Source organism: Heptranchias perlo, chromosome 17 (assembly GCF_035084215.1).
Source record: "Heptranchias perlo isolate sHepPer1 chromosome 17, sHepPer1.hap1, whole genome shotgun sequence".
In the NCBI taxonomy this organism is placed as follows: domain Eukaryota; kingdom Metazoa; phylum Chordata; class Chondrichthyes; order Hexanchiformes; family Hexanchidae; genus Heptranchias; species Heptranchias perlo.
In genome coordinates, this window is record NC_090341.1 from 21,167,210 (window position 1) to 21,186,533 (window position 19,324).

Sequence of the window (19,324 nt, forward strand, 5' to 3'; positions counted from 1 at the left end):
AACTGCCCTTGAGAAGGTGGTGGTGAGCCGCTTTCTTGAACCGCTGCAGTCCGTGTGGGGAAGGTTCTCCCACAGTGCTGTTAGGTAGGGAGTTCCAGGATTTTGACCCAGCGACGATGAAGGAACGTTAATATATTTCCAAGTCGGGATGGTGTATGACTTGGAGGGGAACGTGCAGGTGTTGTTGTTCCCATGTGTCTGCTGCCCTTGTCCTTCTTGATGGTAGTGATCGTGGATTTGGGAGTGGCTGTCGAAGAGGCCTTGGCGAGCTGCTGCAGTGTATCCTGTGGATGGTACACACTGCAGCCAGGGTGGTGAAGGGAGTGAATGTATAGGGTGGTGGATGGGGTGCCAATCAAGCAGGCTGCTTTGTCCTGGATGGTGTCGAGCTTAGTGTTGTTGGAGCTGCACTCATCCAAGCAATTGGAGAGTATTCCATCACACTCCTGACTTGTGCCTTGCAGATGGTGGAAAGGCTTTAGGGAGTCACTCGCCACAGAATACCCAACCTGAGCTGCTCTTGTAGCCACAGTATTTATGTGGCTGATCCAGTTAAGTTTCTGGTCAATGGTGATCCCCAGGATGTTGATGGTGGGGGATTCGGCGATGGTTATGCCGTTGAATGTCAAGGGGAAGTGGTTAGACTCTCTCTTGTTGGAGATGGTCATTGCTCGGCACTTGTCCGGCAGAAATGTTACTTGCCACTTATCAGCCCAAGCCTGGATGTTGTCCAGGTCTTGCTGCACGCGGGCATGGACTGCTTCATTATTTGAGGGGTTGCGATTGGAACTGAACACTGTGCAATCATCAGCGAACATTCCCATTTCTGACCTTATGATGGAGGGAAGGTCATTGATGAAGCAGCTGAAGATGGTTGGGCCTAGGACACTGCCCTGAGGAACTCCTGCAGCAATGTCCCGAGGCAGAGATGATTGGCCTCCAACAACCACTACCATCTTCCTTTGTGCTAGGTATGACTCCAGCCACTGGAGAGTTTTCGGGGGGGATTCCTATTGACTTGAATTTTACTGGGGCTCCTTGGTGCCACACTCGGTCAAATGCTGCCTTGATGTCAAGAGCAGTCACTCTCACCTCACCTATGGAATTCAGCTCTTTTGTCCGTGTTTGGACCAAGGCTGCAATGAGGTCTGGAGCCGAGTGGTCCTGGTGGAACCCAAACTGAGCATTGGTGAGCAGGTTATTGGTGAGTAACTGCCGCTTGATAGCGATGTTGACGAGACCTTCAATCACTTTGCTGATGATTGAGAATAGACTGATGGGGCGGTAATTGGCCGGATTGGATTTGTCCTGCTTTTTGTGGACAGGACATACCTAGGCAATTTTCCACATTGTCAGGTAGATGCCAGTGTTGTCGCTGTACTGGAACAGCTTGGCTAGAGGTGCAGCCATTCTGGAGCACGAGTCTTCAGCACTACAGCCGGGATGTTGTCGGGGCCCATAGCCTTTGCTGTATCCAGTGCAGTCAGCCGTTTCTTGATATCACATGGAGTGAATTGAATTGGCTTAAGACTGGCTTCAGTGATGGTGGGGATATTGGGAGGAGGCAGAGATCGATCATCTGGCACTTCTGGCTGAAGATGGTTGCAAAGGCTTCAGCCTTGTCTTTTGCACTCACGTGCTGGACAAGTGTGAGGCCAATCCTATAGCACGGCATGCAGTTTTGGTCACCTTATCTCAAAAAGGATTTAAATTTTTTGAAAGGGTTCAGGGAAGAGTGACCAGGATATTTCCAGGTCTTAGGTGACTAAGTTATGAAGAGAGGCTCAAGCAACTAAATTTTTTTGCACTGGAGGAATGTCTGAGGGGAAACGTGATACTGGACTTCAAATTAGTGACAGGTATACATACGGTGAAAGTAAAGAAGCTGCTCAACTTGAGCAAAAATCACAATGTTAGAGAACAGAAATACAAAATTCATAAATTTCAAGCAGCTATTTTACAGGAAATATGATTTGAACAATTTTAGGGACTAAATATCTAACTTTTATGAAACCACTGCAATCGGTTCAGCAAAATGATCAATTGGTAAAATCTAGCCACAAACAAAATAAAAAATAATGCACAGTCTCAGCATGTTTCCTCATTACTAGAAAGGCTTACCTCTCTGTAGGTTTTGAGATGTCCTGGTACTTCATAATATACAGTGACAGAACCAGAATCTCTTGCAACTGCTGTGCCAGTCTTTGGGCTAATCTGAAGAATATTACTGGAAGATGAACTCCAAACTCCTAATTGAGCTGTAGGAACATTAATTAAGTTCTGGTTTTCATCTTGCACTTATACATTAATTCGCATGGTTTCAAAACAGTTACAAATGATATTTTGTATGCTTACCTTCCTGATTAACTAGATTACAGCTGAAACAGATGACATCACCAACCACAAGTTCTCCCAGTAAGTCAGGATAAATGAAATGTTCAACAGGCAAGGGAATATAATCCGCTATACCACCGTGTTCTGTGTCCCAGACACTCAGCAAAGTGAGCCCCACATTCACAGTCCTTATTATAAAGGTATTATTACTGGTTCCTTTGCCGATCTGCAGAAGGTCATCCCTTCAGAAATCAAAATTAACAGTAATTATCTATTGAATAGTAGAGACATTTAAGAATGGAAATAATGCATTATAATATGAACACTATATTTATTACTATATGCTGTATGTGTATTTTATTCCAAAAACTTCAGCACCAGCAGAACAAAATGGTACCTTTCCGGCAATATTAAATCAGATTCATGTTTCTGCGTTCAAAAGAATACTCAGATTAAAAACATTTGTAGATTGCATGTCTAATTTTTACATCTTGCTGTTCAATCACTATTTTCATTTCTACAGCAAACCCCCATGGGGTAATAATATAATTTCACAGTAGATATTTATAACCAATAACCATAATGGATGACCAAATTGTACACGATCACTAACAATCAGCTTTTAGAAAGCATTCCTTTTCTGCTGTTAATCTTTTTAAAACGCTGAGTTTATAATTTTAAGAGTAGGTCTTAAATAAAATTGCATAACACTCTAGCTAATCATCCCCAGCAACATGTGGCATTATATATAACGAATGTGAAATTTCCTACATTGCTTTCATGTTACCAGTGAAGTTCCCTTTACATCTGCTCAAACAAAAGTTCTCCAATGTGCAAGGTGCCCTTGTAAAAAAAATTCTTCTTTTTTGTCTCTTAGTCTTTATCCCAATTCTTTGCCCCATTCTGCTGTCTGAATAGATGCTCTCCAAATCTTTATTTTTCAGATCATCTCTCTAAGCTTCATTATTTTCTTCAAGGCTATTAACAAAAGGCATTTGCTTGAATCAAGACCAAGAAAAATATAGTGGAGAAATGAGAAAAAGCAGACTCAAATCTGGTCTAAGAGCAAAATATCCTCAAAATCTATCCTCTTTCAAAATTATTCTTCTGGCTAAGAGGGGTGTAGTTTATTTTTCATTCACATTAAAATCCTAAGATTCTCCACACTGCATTTAGTTAAGACATGAACAGCAAAATCTGTTATACTAAACCCAAACTGATCCACAATTCGTAAAAATTATGGAACACAAATTCCTGTACACATTTTAAGGAATCTAAATCTCCTCCCCAATTTATATTCAATAAGAACATAAGAAATAGGAGCAGGAGTAGGTCATATGGCCTCTTGAGCCTTCTCCGCCATTCAATAAGATCATGGCTGATCTTCGACCTCAACTCCACTTTCCTGCCCAATCCCCATATCCCTTGATTCCCTTATAGTCCAAAAATCTATCGATCTCAGTCTTGAATATATTCAACGACTGAGTATCCACAGGCCTCTGCGGTAGAGAATTCCAAAGATTCACAGCCCTCAGTGAAGAAATTTCTCATCTCAATCCTAAATGGCTGACCCCTTATCTTACGTCCCCTAGTTCTAGACTCTCCAGCCAGGGGAAACAGCCTCTCAGCATTTTACATGTTTCAACGAGATCACCTCTCAATTCTTCTAAACTCCATAGAGTATAGACCCATTCTACTCAATCTCTCCTCATAGAACAACCCTCTCATCCCAGGAATCAATCGAGTGAACCTTCGTTGCACCGCCTCTAAGGTGAGTACATCATTCCTTTAGTACGTGAGACCAAAACTATACACAATACTCCAGGTGTGGTCTCACCAAAGCCTTGTATAATTGCAGCAAAACTTCCTTACTCTTGTATTCCAACCCCCTTGCAATAAAGACCAACATACCATTTGCCTTCCTAATTGCTTGTTGTACCTGCATGTTAACTTTCTGCGTTTTGTGTACAAGGACACACAAATCCCTCTGAACACCAACACTTAATAGTTTCTCAGCATTTAAAAAATATTCTGTTTTTCCATTCTTCCGACCAAAGTGAATAATCTCACATTTCCCCACATTATACTCCATCTGTCAACTTCTTGCCCATTCACTTAACCTGTCTCTATCCCTTTGCAGACTCTGTGTCCTCCTCACAGCTTACTTTCCCACCTCGCTTTCTATCATCAGCAAACTTGGATACATTACTTTCAGTCCCTTCATCTATGTCATTGATATAGATTGTAAATAGCTGAGGCCCAAGCACCAATCCTTGCAGCACCCCACTAGTTACAGCCTGCCAACCTGAAAGTGACCTGTTTATTCCTACTGTCTGTTTTCTGTCCGTTAACCAATCCTCTATCCATGCTATTATATTACCCCCAACTCCATGAGCCATTGTCTTGCATAACAATCTTTTGTGTGGCACCTTAACAAATGCCTTTTGAAAATCCAAATATGCTACATCCACTGGTTCCCCTTTATCTACCCTACGAATTACATCCTCAAAAAATTAATAGATTTGTTAAACACGATTTCCCTTTCATAAAACTATGCTGACTGTGCCTAATCATGCCATGATTTTCGAAGTGCCCTGTTACCACATCCTTAATAATGGATTCCAGCATTTTCCCAATGTCTGACGTCAGGCTAACTGGTAGTTCTCTGTTTTCGCTCTCCCTCCTTTCTTGAATAGTGGCGTTACATATGCTACCTTCCAACCCACTGAGACCGTTCTAGAATCTTGGGAATTTTGGAAGATCACAACCAATGCAGTCACTATCTCTGCAGCCACGTCATTTAGAACCATAGGATGTAGGCCGTCAGGTCCAGGGGATTTGTTGGCTTTTGGTCCCATTAATTTCTCCAATACTTTTTCTTCACTGATATTAGTTACTTTTAAGTTCCTCACTCTCATTAGACCCTTGGTAATATTGATACAAACAAGCCATAAAATATGGTATAGGAAAAGAGATATTGCTCTATCAAAATCATGTCATGTTCAATATATCTATTATGTTAGAAACCTTTCTTCCAGTATGTCCTCTGATTTGAGAAAGGATTTTCAAAAAACATTTTGATGATTTCATTGGTTTGCCTCCTGCTCCTTTCTAGTTGATTTATTGGTAGTTATTTGTTCAATGTTGATTCTTCAAAAGTAGTTTGCACTTTTGCTCATTACTTGTGCATTGGGGTATGTTCCCAACCTCTTCACTTGTGATCGGTTACAGTTTTATGAATGGCATTATACTATATATCATGGAATCAGAGAAATTTACAGCACAGAAGGAGGCCATTCAGCCCATCGTGTCTGTGCCAGCCGAAACGGCTATCTCCAGCCTTATCCCACTTTCCAGCTCTTGGTCCGTAGCCTTGTAGGTTACGGCATTCAAGTGCACATCCAAGCACCTTTTAAGTGCAGTATGATCTCCTGCATCATTGCTCATGGTAAATCTGATAAGTTGTTCGCAACAAAGTGTAACTGGGAAAATATTACAGGAAGTGTGTTCTTTTTTTCCAGACTTTGAATCTATTATAGATACCTTCTTCATCATATGTGATTTAAAACAATAGGGATGTTGTCAGACAGTGTATCTTCCAACTCTGAGCAACTCGAGATCTAATATATACTCGCTGATGCCGCATTGCATTGCATTGCTTGCCCTAAATCAGAGGTTTTACAAGAATGGGTATTACAGGCCAGGAACACAGTTATCAGCACTGGGGTGACCCCAGGATCAGGGAGCATTAGAAAAGGGGCTTGATGGCCAGTTACACTGTGATCCCAGAATCACTCCAAATCTCCCAGACCCTGAGACTTCTGTTTCCAATGATCACAGATCTCACTATCCCAGATCCCAGGACTGCTACATTGCTCCTAATATTCTTCTCCAGTATTCCTGGAACTCTGGGCCATCCCACCCCTCAAAATATAGACACGGAGATCTCATCTCAATAGTGCCAGAGCAGGGCCCCGGTTCCCATTTCTACCAGGGCTAGTCCCAATGCTGATAAGTCAGTGTCGCTGATAATACTATTTGGCATAACACTCCTGCTATTTGGCCTAATACTCCTGCTTTTATAAAACCTTTGACTCATCATGGAGCAACACCATGGGAGATTCTACAACCAATATATTTAATAAATATACACACACAATAAAATGAGAGAAATTTATGAGAATTAACCCAATTTCACAAAGCAAATATAATTAGAAGAGATAGGTCTTATATACAACCTGCTAATCCTATGGTTAACAGTGGATTGTTCTACCACCGCTCTAGATGTCCAGAGATAATCCACTGTTACATTTTAAATCCATAGGAACCATAAATATATTAGCTATTTTTTAGTTCCATTCAAATATGGATAAACTATAACTACCATCATTAGATTACCTGTTCATAGCAAAGTTTATTATTGTATTTTGAGCATGGAAGGTGTCTCCGGAATTGTCATGGAAATGAACAGTCAAAGTCAAAGTTATCCCCACTGGAATGGCTGACGGAGTCTCCTTGTTAACTGTGTGTATTACTGGACTTGTGCTGATTCTCAAGTACGAGACAGGTGCAACCTAAAAATTACAATAGTATGTAAACAATAAAAATGAGGATGGTGCATAAAACCACAATTTCTTTTGCGAGGATACTATTTAAGGGAAATAAAAAATAAGATGTGCTTTAAAAACAAAACATGTAACGGTCTCATTTCTAAAGCTTAGTAGTTTAAGAATATCTTGTAAAACATTGTATTATTCTGCTCAAGTCCCTTTGAAGCAGCAAGGTGCAATTACTGTAATATTCAAACGAATGCTAGGGTCAGATTGAAAATCAGAACACTGGCTTTGTTTGTGAAAAGGTCAATTAAGCAGCTTCAGATATTCTGGATCCTGAATCAAGTGTGAAACAGAAACTTCCACCGCAAGTGAGAGATATTGGAATGTGACATACCATTTTTAATATATTACCAGATCTCCCATGGCATTACACAAAGAGAGTCAGAGGATATGCAATTTTATGGTCTTATGCCATGTCGCACATAATGCACCAATATTTTATCGGTATTTTTACTGGTGCATTGGGGATCGAATGCTATGACTGTGTTATTCCGTGGAAACCGTACACCAGCAGCCTTTATCTTTCATAGTATGCAAGGTAAGAACAAAGAACTTGTATTTGTATGGTGCCTTTCACAACCTCGAAGTCCTAAAGCATATCACAGCCGATGAAATACTTTTGAAGTGTAGTCACTATTGCAATGTAGGAAAATGCAGCAGCCAAATTGTGCACAGCAAGTTCGCACAAACAGCAAGGAGACAAATGACCAGACAATCTGCTTCAGCGACATTGATTGAGGGAAAAATATCAGCTTGGATACCAGGAGAACTCCCGGCCCTTCTTCAGATTTTGCCATGGGATCTTTTATGTCAGCCATAGAGAATAGAAAGAGCCTCAGATAACTTCTCATCTGAAAGAAGGCACCTCCGATAGTTCAGCACTCCCTCAGTACTGCAATGAAGTCCCAGCCTAGATTATGTGCTCAAGTCTCTGGATTGGGGTACGAAACCTATGACTTTCTGACTCGGAGGCGAGAATGCTATCACTGAGTCAAGGCTAATACCAATGTATTTGATTTATATCCTGCACCATTTTGTACTCTTAGGATATACAGCAGACAGAATGCAAGGTGTGCCAGAAGTGGGGGAGAATGGTTGGGTAGCATTATTGGCTATCCTGGGCTTCGAGAGCACTTGGGTGGAGATGCTGGGTTTTGGCAACATGAGGGGATCCTTTGATCTTGCATCACTGAACAGTGGGAACCAAGGTTTGGCAGAACAGTGGAGGATGAACCTTGGGTTTGGCTCAATGGTGGATCACACAACAATGAAGAGTGGGAGGACAGTGGTGACAGCACTGTGGTTGGTTGGGTGGGTGGGTGGGGGGGGGGGGCGGGGTGGTGGGGAAAGAAGAGAAGAGAATGGCCAGAGTCCAGCAACACTGATTTATAACTTTTGAAGAGATTTCTGAATTCAGTGTTTTGTTATTGGGTCCCGTACATGTCTGTGTGACTCTGTCTCTCAGATATCAGTAATTGGAACGTTTACATTTTTATCAACAAAATGTAGGTAATGCCAATCGAACTTTGCCTAAAAAGCTTTTAAAATTCAACCAATTTGTTCAAACAAAAAAAAACTGAAATTAGCACAGGAAAATGTTCGGTTCTGCCTCTCAAGTTCAGATACTTTCTGAAGATAAAAATTGCTTTTATTTAAAATTTAGCTAATAATGTACTCAAATTCATTACTCTGTTTGCAATCACATCTTTTTCAAAAAAGGCACAATGTGCTCTGGATGGAGGCAGAATTTTCTACTGACCGTCAATGATAGAACATTTATATTTCAAAGCTCCAACATATGTTTAAAAGTCATACTAAAACAGCTTTATTTCACACACACATACAGCCCCCTCACCCTCAACCAGTTTTCCTCCTATCCTCCCACTCCTTCCTGACCTATGTTTCCCTCAGTGTTTGCTTTCAAAATTTAACACTTTTAAAAAATGTAAATGAAAACATAACTCTCTGCCTCTCTCTATTTGTATCTATGTGTGTACATTTCTCAGTCCCAGAGGTAAAAAATTAGAATCTCTTTCTCAGAGATAACGGAAAAAAGGGGCGTATGACAGATGTCAGGTTGATAACACAAGTGAGAAACAGGCAGAGTGTAGAAAGTTCAGAGCGGAAGTGAAAAAGGAAATATGAGGGGCAAAGAGGGAGCATGAGAATAGACTGGCAGCCAACATAAAAGTGAATCCAAAAGTCTTCTACAGGTATGTAAACAGTAAACGGGGAGTAAAAGGAGGGGTGGGGCTGATTTGGGACCACAAAGGAGATCTACTCATGGAGGCAGAGGGGATGGCCGAGGTACTAAATGAATACTTTGCATTAGTCTTTATCAAGGATGAAAATGCTGCCAGAGTCTCATTAAAGGAAGTTGAGCTACTGGATGGGCTAAAAATTGATAAAGAAGAGGTAATTGAACAGCTAACTGTACTTAAAGTAGATAGGTCACCTGGTCCGGATGAGATGCATCCTAGGTTGCTGAGGGAAGTAAGGGTAGAAATTGCGGAGGCACTGGCCGTAATCTTCTAAACATCCATAGATACGGAGGTGGTGCCAGAGGACTGGAGAATTGCAAATGTTACACCCTTGTTCAAAAAAGGGTGTAAGGATAAACCCAGCAACTATAGGCCAGTCAGTTTAACCTCAGTGGTGGGGAAACTTTTAGAAACTATAATCCAGGACAGAATTAACAGTCACTTGGACGTGGGTGGATTGCTTAGGGAAAGCCAGCACGGATTTGTTAAAGGCAAATCGTGTTTAAGTAACCTGATAGAGTTTTTTGATGAAGTAACAGAGAGGGTAGATGAAGGCAATTCAGTTGATGTAGTGTATATGGACTTTCAAAAGGCATTTGATAAAAGTGCTGCACACGGTAGGCTTATTGTCACGATTGCGGCCCATGGAATAAAGTGGGCAGTAGCAACATGGATACAGAATTGGCTAAGGGACAGGAAACAGAGAGTAGTGGTGAACGGTTGTTTTTCAGACTGGAGGAAGGTGTACAGGGCACAATTTCAAAATTTGCAGATGACACAAAACTTGGAAGGGTAGTAAACAGTGAGGATGATAGTGATAGACTTCAAGAAGATATAGACAGGCTGGTGGCATAGGCAGATAAGTGGCAGATGAAATTTAATGCAGAAAAATGTGAAGTGATACATTTCAGTGGGAAGAACGAGGAGAGGCAATATAAACAAGGGGGCACAATTCTAAAAGGGATCCAAGAACAGAGAGATCTGGGGTTTTATGTGCACAAATCTTTGAAGGTGGCAGGGCAGGTTGAGAAAGCGCTTAAAAAAGCATATGGGATCCTGGACATCATAAATAGAGATGTAGAGTACAAAAGTAAGGAAGTTATGATGAACCTTCATAAAACACTGGTTCGGCCACAACTGAAGTATTGCGTCCAGTTCTGGGCACCGCACTTTAGGAAGGATGTGAAGGCCTGAGAGAGGGTGCAGAAGAGATTTACTAGAATGATTCCAGGGATGAGGGACTTCAGTTACATGGACAGACTGGAGAAGCTGGGGTTGTTCTCCTTGGAACTGAGACAGTTGCGAGGAGATTTGATAGAGGTATTCAAAATCATGAAGGGTTTAGAAAGAGTAGATAGAGAGAAACTGTTCCCATTGGCTGAAGGGTCAAGAACAAGAGGACATAGATTTAAGGTGATTGCCAAAAGAACCAAAGGTGACATGAGGAAAAACATTTTAAAAAATGAGTGGTTAATATCTGGAATGCACTGCCTGAGGGGGTGGTGGAGGCAGATTCAATCATGGCCGTCAAAAGGGTACTGGATAAGTATTTGAAAGGAAAAAATCTGCAGGGCTACGGGGAAAGGGCGGGGGAGTGGGACTAGCTGGATTGCTCTTGCATAGAGCCGGCGTGGACTCGATGGGCCGAATGGCCTCCTTCCGTGCTGTATTCTTTCTGTGGTTCTATATAAACAATTAGCATTGACCATTTCTAACTGTCAACAAAACACAAGGGGTCGTCAAAATTCAACTTTTTTTAAAAAATGAAGTAACATTACAAGACACCCTTTTCTCTCCTCATCCCTTTTTCTCTCTGACCCCAGTTTCTAGAAGTTTATGGAATACAAAAGCTACAGGTGTGTAATTTGAGCAGTCAATTTTTCTCTTTCTCACCCCCACCCCATCAATTTTACCTTAGTATAGCTTTTGCAATTTGTTCTCTAGCTCTCCAAATAATTTTGAAAAACTTTTCAGCAGAAATTAAATATTCCTTAGTGTAGCTGACTGAATAGTACAAATGCAGCCTGGTAAATGAGGTGCACTGCACAATCCAAATTCAGCTGTGCCACAGCTTTAGGCTTTTCAGAGAGGTTGAGGTCTTCAAATAAAAATTGCAATGAATGTATTAAAAGACAATTCAATGGATAAAAAAATATTAACAAATCTTACCTTAACGGCAACTGTGATAGTCTGGTTGATACCAAATTGCTCTTCAGAGTTCACTTCAATTGTAGAAGTTCCAGTTATGGAACCAGATGTCAGAAGTCCATTCTCATCCACTTGTATCACAGGAGTTTTGTCAGAATAGTCCTGTACTCGATAACTGAGAGAAGCCACACCGTCTCTGCCAATCAGGCAAGCATTAATGTGATCAACTAAAATTAATTTCTCATTGCTAAACAAAAGATGATATTTTAAACAGTGAAGCTCACTTTAATACACATGTCTCTATCAAATATCCATATTTGGTTTTCTGCTTTCAGTCCTAGATGGTATACCAATCAACAGTGATGGTATGTAGGCATGCACATTTGCTTAAGTGCAAGATGACGTAGACCGAAGAGTTGGGATGGACAGAAGGATTGAGAAAGTCAGAGGGGTGTGGCACATTGAATAGTATCATTAACTGACAGAAGGCGGCCATTCAGCCCATCGAGCCTGTGCCAGCTCTTTTTAAGAACAATCCAGTCGGTCTCATTCCCCCATAGACCTGCAAAATTTTTCCCTTCAAATATTTATCCAAATCCTTTTTGAAAGTCACGATTGAATCTGTATCCACCACCCTTTCAGGCAATGCATTCCAGATCATTACTACTTGCTGCGTAAAAAAGTTTTTCCTCACATTGCCTTTGGTTCCTTTGCCAATCACCTTAAATCTGTGTCCTCTGGTTCTCGACCCTTCCACCAATGGGAACAGTTTCTCTTTATTTACTTCATCTAAACTCTTCATGATTTTGAACATTTCTATCAAATCTCCTCTCAAACTTCTCCGCTCTAAGAACAACAACCCCAGCTTCTCCAGTCTATCCACGTAACTGAAGTCCCTCATCCCTGGAACCATTCGAGTAAATCTTTTCTGCACCTTCTCTAAGGCCTTCATATCCTTCCTAAAGTGCAGTGCCCAGAATTGGACACAATACTCCAGTTATAGCTGAACCAGTGTTTTATAAAGGTTCAAAATAACTTCCTTGCTTTTGTATTCTATGCCTCTATTTATAAAGTCCAAGACCCCGTATGCTTTTTAAAGTGCTTTCTCAACCTGTCCTGCCACCTTCAAAGATTTGTGCACATATACCCCCAGGTCTCTCTGTTCCTGCATCCCCATCAGAATTGTATCATTTCGATTATATTGCCTCTCCTCATTCTTCCTGCCAAAATGAATCACTTCGTACTTCTCTGCGTTAAATTTCATCGGTCATCTGTCTGCCCAGCCTGTTTAAGTCCTCTTGAAGTCCATCACTATCCTCCTCCCTGTTTACTGCCCTTCCAAGTTTTCATCTGCAAATTTTGAAATTGTGCCCTCTACACCCAAGTCCAAGTCATTTATATCAAAAAAAGCAGCGGTCCTAGTACCGACTCCTGGGGAACACCACTGTATACCTTCCTCCAGTCCAAAAAACAACCGTTCACCTCTCTGTTTCCTGTCACTTAGCCAATTTCGTAACCATGCTGCCACTGCCCCTTTAATTCCATGGGCTTCAATTTTGCTGACAAGCCTATCATGTAGTACTTTATCAAACACTTTTTGCAAGTCCATATATACATCAACCACATTGCCCTCATCAACCCTCTCTGTTACCTCATCAAAAAACTCAATCAAGTTAGATAAACATGATTTGTCTTTAACAAATCTGTGCTGGCTTTCCTTTATTAATCCATACTTGTCCAAGTGACTGTTAATTCTGTCCCAGATTTTGCATTTCTAAAAGCTTCCCCACCACCAAGGTTAAACTGACTGGCCTGTAGTTGCCGGGTTTATCCTTACACCCTTTTTTGAAGAAGGGTGTAACATTTGAAATTCTCCAGTCCTCTGGCACTACCCCCATATCTAAGGAGGATTGGAAGACATGTACATGATTTAATTGGCTTGGAGCCAAATTGTAAATCCAGGCTATAGAGATTTAGTGTTTGTTAAAACAGTCAACATTGCACTCAAGCAATGGGCCCGTGGCCCAGTCAGTCACCGGACCTCAAAGTAACCTAGAAAACCCCTCCCAGAGGCCACTAGTATATCATGACAAACCATCTATAACAAATAAATGCTTTATCGCGATAATGTGTATTATTAACTAAAGGCACTATTTTGACAAATACAGTTCACCTTTCTGGTCTTGGGCCTTCTCACCAGCTTGTCTTCCTTCCTGTTTTCCCAGTTTCAAATCTTGTATGGTGGAGTTTGCCCATGTTTTTTCGTGTCGATGTCTGAAACTGTTCTGCAAAGAATGTTGCAGCCGCAACCAAACTCCTCTCACAGCAAATATGGACAAAATGCTTATGCAACGTGTTGCTCCAGGGGAGTAACGTATGCATTGCACATACAAATATTGGAGCATCAAGATCGGCAATTCCCCTATTAAGAGCTCACCTCCACCCAACAGCTGAAAGCAGTCTAGACCAACAAGTGAACACTGAGGCCCAATAGCCTGCTGTCCGTCCAAACATCGCGAGGAACTGTATGCTGCATAAATTTAACCCACAGTGACCACCAAGCCCAACACCCCTTACATGGCCCAATCCTCCATTCAAATTATGACCCCCAACCATATTAGGGCATACAATATTTGAATATTAACTATGATCACTGTAGGTATTCATAAGCTTTGTAACACACATCCTGTTCCTATTTTGTCTTTTTAAATATATTTTTCACTGGGCAACTCTTACAAAAATGTATTTAAAAAGTTTTCCATTTTCTCCTTTGTAGTCACAATACCTTTGTTTTCCCACCCCCTCAGTACTATTATTCATTTACTTTGGTCTCACTCTTTTCCATTTAATCTGGACATTTTATATTTTTGAGGTTATCTTTGTATTTGTCAGACATGAATAAGTGTTCCCTTATTGCTTTTGTTCTGTGGCACTGGGAGTGGATGTCTCCCTTCATACCTCTGTACAGTTGCATTGCTATCTTAGATTTTGACTTGCTATCAAATGCTAGCTTGATCTCTGGCAGAAAATAAATATTGTGACAAACAGATTGTGTTTTACAGCACAAATAAGTAACTTGAAAGGAAAAGGTGAAATGAGTTAAATGTAATTACTGTGAAATATAACTGTGAATGTAAAGTTAAGTAGAAATATCAGCACAAATTAAACAATTCCAGGATCATATAAAAGGTTTTGTATTCTTTACAAATTCCTGATTTGAATTAAGTTAATTTCTAGGAATTGCATAGGTTTAGCAAATAGTGATATTTAAATTTCAAATAAATGGGAGTAATTTTTTTTAAAACATCTAACAACATATTTCAACAATTTTGGGTTTAGGAGTTATAAACTGCAGTATTATAAATTCCATTTCTTCTTTAAGTTAATTCTAATTCAGTACCAATTTAGAGAATCTTACATGGCCATTCGACTCATTGTATCTGTGCCAAGTCTCTGAAAGAGGTCTCCACTTAGTCCCAGTCTTTAATTGAAATTTTCAAAACTGAGATTGATAGATTTTTGTTAGGCATGGGGATTACGGAACCAAGGCGGGTAGATGGAGTTGAGATACTGATCAGCTATTACATAACTTTATGGCAGTACAGGCTCGAGATGCTGAATGGCCTACTCCTGTTCCTGCCCTTTCCCCATGCCTGGGTAAATTTTTCTTTTACAAATATAAATTCACTTCCCTTTTAAAAGCTATTGTAGATTATGTTTGCACCACTGTTGGGGTATTACAAGTCCTAGTAACCCTATATTTTGGAAAAAAAGTTGCTAATCTTTCCCTTCATTCTTTTGGTGATATTAAATTTGTGCCCTCTGCTTACCAACTCACTGACTGCTGGAAATAGTTTTTCATTATTTATCTTATCAAAGCCATTCAGGATGATCACTAAATGGCTTCTCAATTTTTCCCAATTAGGAAAGAATGTGAGAGTAAATGTAAACAATTTAGGCAAGTTAGCCAGATCGTTCGTCTCCTCTAAAACAAACATATTGCGGAAGGCAGGCTTATCTTTACAGGAGTTGCTATTGCTACATAAATGTTATTTAGTTGAATCCACGCAAGTTTATAGTTAAGGCTCTTCATTATGTCCTGCTGTCCAAGTTTAAGTGCCCTTTTGTGTTGTGCATTACCATTCCCAGATACCAGTATGACACCACCCCCCCAAAAAAAAAGCCATGTAAGATTACCTGTGTTGAAGTAATTCACTTCAGAACAATGACAAAAAATACCCCCAGTATTTGTCAGTTTTCACATCATCTTTTTCTTAATACTGTAATGAATTCTTATATACCTGCTTAGGGGTTATAGCCTAAACACGCATCAGAGTAAAGAGGCTCCAAGTAAGACACACTCTTAGCTTGCATATGAGGATATTTAACTGATTAACAAACAGCAGCAGTTCTAATAACTGTTCTTGCGCTATTCGGCTGTTGCTGTCTTAAGCTAGGCTCCAAGAAAATTTTTGGACCATCTTTAAGAGGACAAATAATAAAAATACTATAATTTTAATATAAATACACAAACATTAAAACAGTGACCCAAGCGAAGAAGTTTTGAGGATCTTTGGAAATTAGTTTTCTTATCACTGGGTTGCTTTTTCTTTTACAAATGACACCTTTAAGTGTTTGTACCACATTGCCCCAGATTTGGGAAAATACCAAAAAAAAATGCTAGACTATGATTTCACATTAGCAATCCCTTATAATTTGATAAAGCTGATTCAAATGGTGACCTTCAGCAAATTCACTTAGAGTGTTCAAATTGAATCCACAAATAGCTGATAAAGGTCATCACTGATGAGCATTAATGGTTGTAAGAGAAACCAACTGTAGCCATCTAAGCTTTGTGGACAACACTGCAATTACATAAATTTACCAATCTCATGTAAGAGCCCTGAACAGAAGTGAAATTATTTTTCTGGCAAAATGGATGAAGATGAGAAGATACAGAGGGCTGCAGAAAGCTCGAAGCAGTGGAGGTCCAAACAGACTTAGGGGTCTATGCAATTAGATTAAAATGTCATGGACAGGTACAGAAAATAATCACAAAGACTAATGGAATGCTGACCTTTATATCTAGAGGACTAGAATGCAAGTTATGCTACATCTATACAAAGCTCTGGTTAGACCACACCTGGAGTATTGTGTCCAGCTCTGGGCACTTCACTGTAGGAAGAATATACTGGCCTTGGAGGGAGTGCAGCGTAGATTTACTAGAATGATACCTGGACTCCAAGGATTAAATTATGAGTGATTACACAAACTAGGGTGGTATTCACTGGAATTTAGAAGATTAAGGGGTGATTTGATCGAAGTTTAAGATTTTAAGGGTAACTGATAGGGTAAATGGATAGAAACTATTTCCACTGGTTGGGGAGTCTAGGACTAGGGGACAGCACCTAAAAATTAGAGCCAGGATTTTCAGGAGTGAAGTTAGGAAACACTTCTACTTGCAAAGGGTGGTAGAAGTTTGGAAGACTTTACTGCAAATGGCAGTTGATGCTCGCTCAATTGTTAACTTTAAATCTGAGATTAATAGATTTTTTGTTAACCAAAGGTCTTAAGGGATATGGGGCTATGTCACAGATCAGCCATGATCTCACTGAATGTCAGAACAGGCTTGATGGGCTAAATGGCCTACTCCTGTTCCTAGAATACCTTGAATTTAACTGTCAAAAAAAAAATTGCATTCCAAACACTTGCATATTTTACGAGTCAGATTTGTAATCTAATGCCTCAACATCTTAGTGATTAACTTTGCCATATGATCATCCACTTTTCTCCATATGTAGGCTGGTCAGCACCCCACATCCCATTACGGGTGGAAAAACACTGCAGTTTGGCTGAAGACCCATCACCATCAATTCTTATCTATGGTTAATTAAACAGAGCAGTCACAATCAATGCCACCCCTCCTCCCTCCATCCCCCACCCCCCAAACATTCTGAAATCCCAGATCCCATCAGTGAAATGCTATTAGTTGATGATTTGTTTGGGGTGCAGACAAACGCATCAAAACAGGACAAATCTGTCCAGGTGATAGGCAAAGCCACTGACAGTGGCCAACTAAATCAAAATACATTCTTATCGTAAAGGATTGTGACTTTTACCAATGTTTTGGGGATTATATTCAGTAATTCTGTTAGTTTATAATTTGAGCCACTGGTTCAGGGTGACTGAGAAAGTCAAATTCCATTTTTATTACACTGGATTATAGGATTTTTACTGGTGCTTTAGAATTTAATTCTGCCAGTCTGGCCATTTTTCTATGAAAAGGTGTAAATCAGAGCCCTTGTTGATAGATAATGCAGTGATAAAAACAAACTGTTTCTGAATATGGAAAGAAAACAAAACAAAAAAGGGGCTCGAGAAAGAGAGCCAACCTACTAAACATCAGATGCAAAGGTTTTTTTAAAATGCCATGGCTAGACTTAGTAACTCCTTCCAGCAAGTTCCTTCAATAATATCATAAGCACAACTTGTTTCTTTTGGATTTTTAAGTATTTTTGTACTAAATCAAACAGTATGTCATAACCATTTATTTTTAGAATGTTCCAGGGTTTTTTGGGACCATTTGTCCTACAGAAAGGATTTGGAAAAAGAGTTACTTCTAATATGTTTTAAAAGCATATTGGATTACTGCAAGTTTAAAAGTGGAGTTTGGGAGGGTTCTGAGATAATAGGTAGTTAAGACGGTAATGATCTGGCCTTGCTGCTGTTTCCTCAAAGACTGTAAATAACAACCAATTTAGTGGCCTGTCACCATAATTGATAAACACTTCACATCCATTATGTTGGAAGGTTTTGATCACTTTTTGACTCTGGTCAGAATTAAGACACCTAAAAAGCAGTCTAGCTTCTGTAATGGAAACTGCAACTAAGGCAGAAAAGCCCAAGAAAAGATAAGCTCAAAAAAGAAGAATGGGTCTGTTTAAGTCAACCTGCTTAAGTGGGGTAGCATAATATGTACATTATTTTCAAGTTATTACATGAAGATAAGTTGCATCAATTGAACTAAATGAACCTGGATCTTAACTATCGCTCTGTAAATTTACCTTAATGGAGAATGAAGCAGCTCAATAACTTGAACCAAGCCTCATTTCATCTAATGTCAACTTGGTCCGCCTTCAAAGAGATTGAAGAAATACACGTGCAAAAGACAAGGATATCTGTTTCAGGTCAAAGACGGTTTCCGTTGTTACACCCTGGGTCCCGCTATCACGCAAGCACATATAGAGCAGTGTGAGTCAACTTCCATTAAAGATGCTCAGACCACTTACAGGAGCAACCGATGCCACTGAACCCAAGAAAGGATTTACAGCGGATCCAAATTCATAACAAATATTTACTAATGGCAAGACTCTTCAAGTAACGATTTTTTTTTTAAAAGGAAGAGTTGGATTGCTGCTCTAATTTTGCACTTTCCAAGAAGACCATTATAAATATAGATGTTACAGAATTAAAGACTAACTTGTTAGTTCTTAAAGCTTACCGATTTGTTTGAAGTTTCAAGAAAGAGTTTGGCGACATTAATATCTGCTCTGCCTCAACTTCAGGGTTGAACAATTGTAATTTTTCAAACACCTAAAAAGGAAAACCAATGTGTTATCAATGGTGCTACAATGTCTAAAACTACAAATAGACAGTGAAAGAAAGAGTTTTGGGGTTGGAGGGTGCGGGTGGAGAAAGAGAGAGAGAGAAAAAGAGAACCAGAAGGGAAACAGCGAGAATCAGCAACGTGGAGCCATCAATTAGGTAAGACAGTGACTATATTCTCTAGATGGCTGTTGCGCCAACTAAAGAATTACAGACTTTGCGATATTAATGCTGATGTAAGAGGTGTGAGTGTATAATCTTTATACTGAAGTTATCTTTATACTGAAGTTATGCTAGCTACGAGACAACCAGTGTAACCGCAAGGCATAATGGGAAGCTTGACCAAAAAGGACTAAAGCA

The 19,324-nt window shown here is 40.0% G+C and overlaps 1 protein-coding gene and 1 long non-coding RNA gene across 2 annotated transcripts in view; one reads left to right on the top strand and one right to left on the bottom strand.

Annotated features, from left to right (window-relative positions):
• LOC137334151 (uncharacterized) overlaps positions 1 to 19,324 on the top strand; it is a 73,803-nt gene that overhangs the window by 29,883 nt on the left and 24,596 nt on the right. The gene's annotated exons all lie outside the window — the stretch shown is intronic.
• nup210 (nucleoporin 210) overlaps positions 1 to 19,324 on the bottom strand; it is a 102,704-nt gene that overhangs the window by 20,250 nt on the left and 63,130 nt on the right. The window contains exons 29-33 of the mRNA XM_067998695.1: positions 18,861 to 18,952; positions 11,381 to 11,555; positions 6,733 to 6,908; positions 2,356 to 2,576; positions 2,122 to 2,258 (exon numbers count right to left, since the gene is read on the bottom strand). Coding sequence (XP_067854796.1) covers positions 2,122 to 2,258; positions 2,356 to 2,576; positions 6,733 to 6,908; positions 11,381 to 11,555; positions 18,861 to 18,952 — 801 coding nt within the window. The remainder of the gene's footprint in view (positions 1 to 2,121; positions 2,259 to 2,355; positions 2,577 to 6,732; positions 6,909 to 11,380; positions 11,556 to 18,860; positions 18,953 to 19,324) is intronic.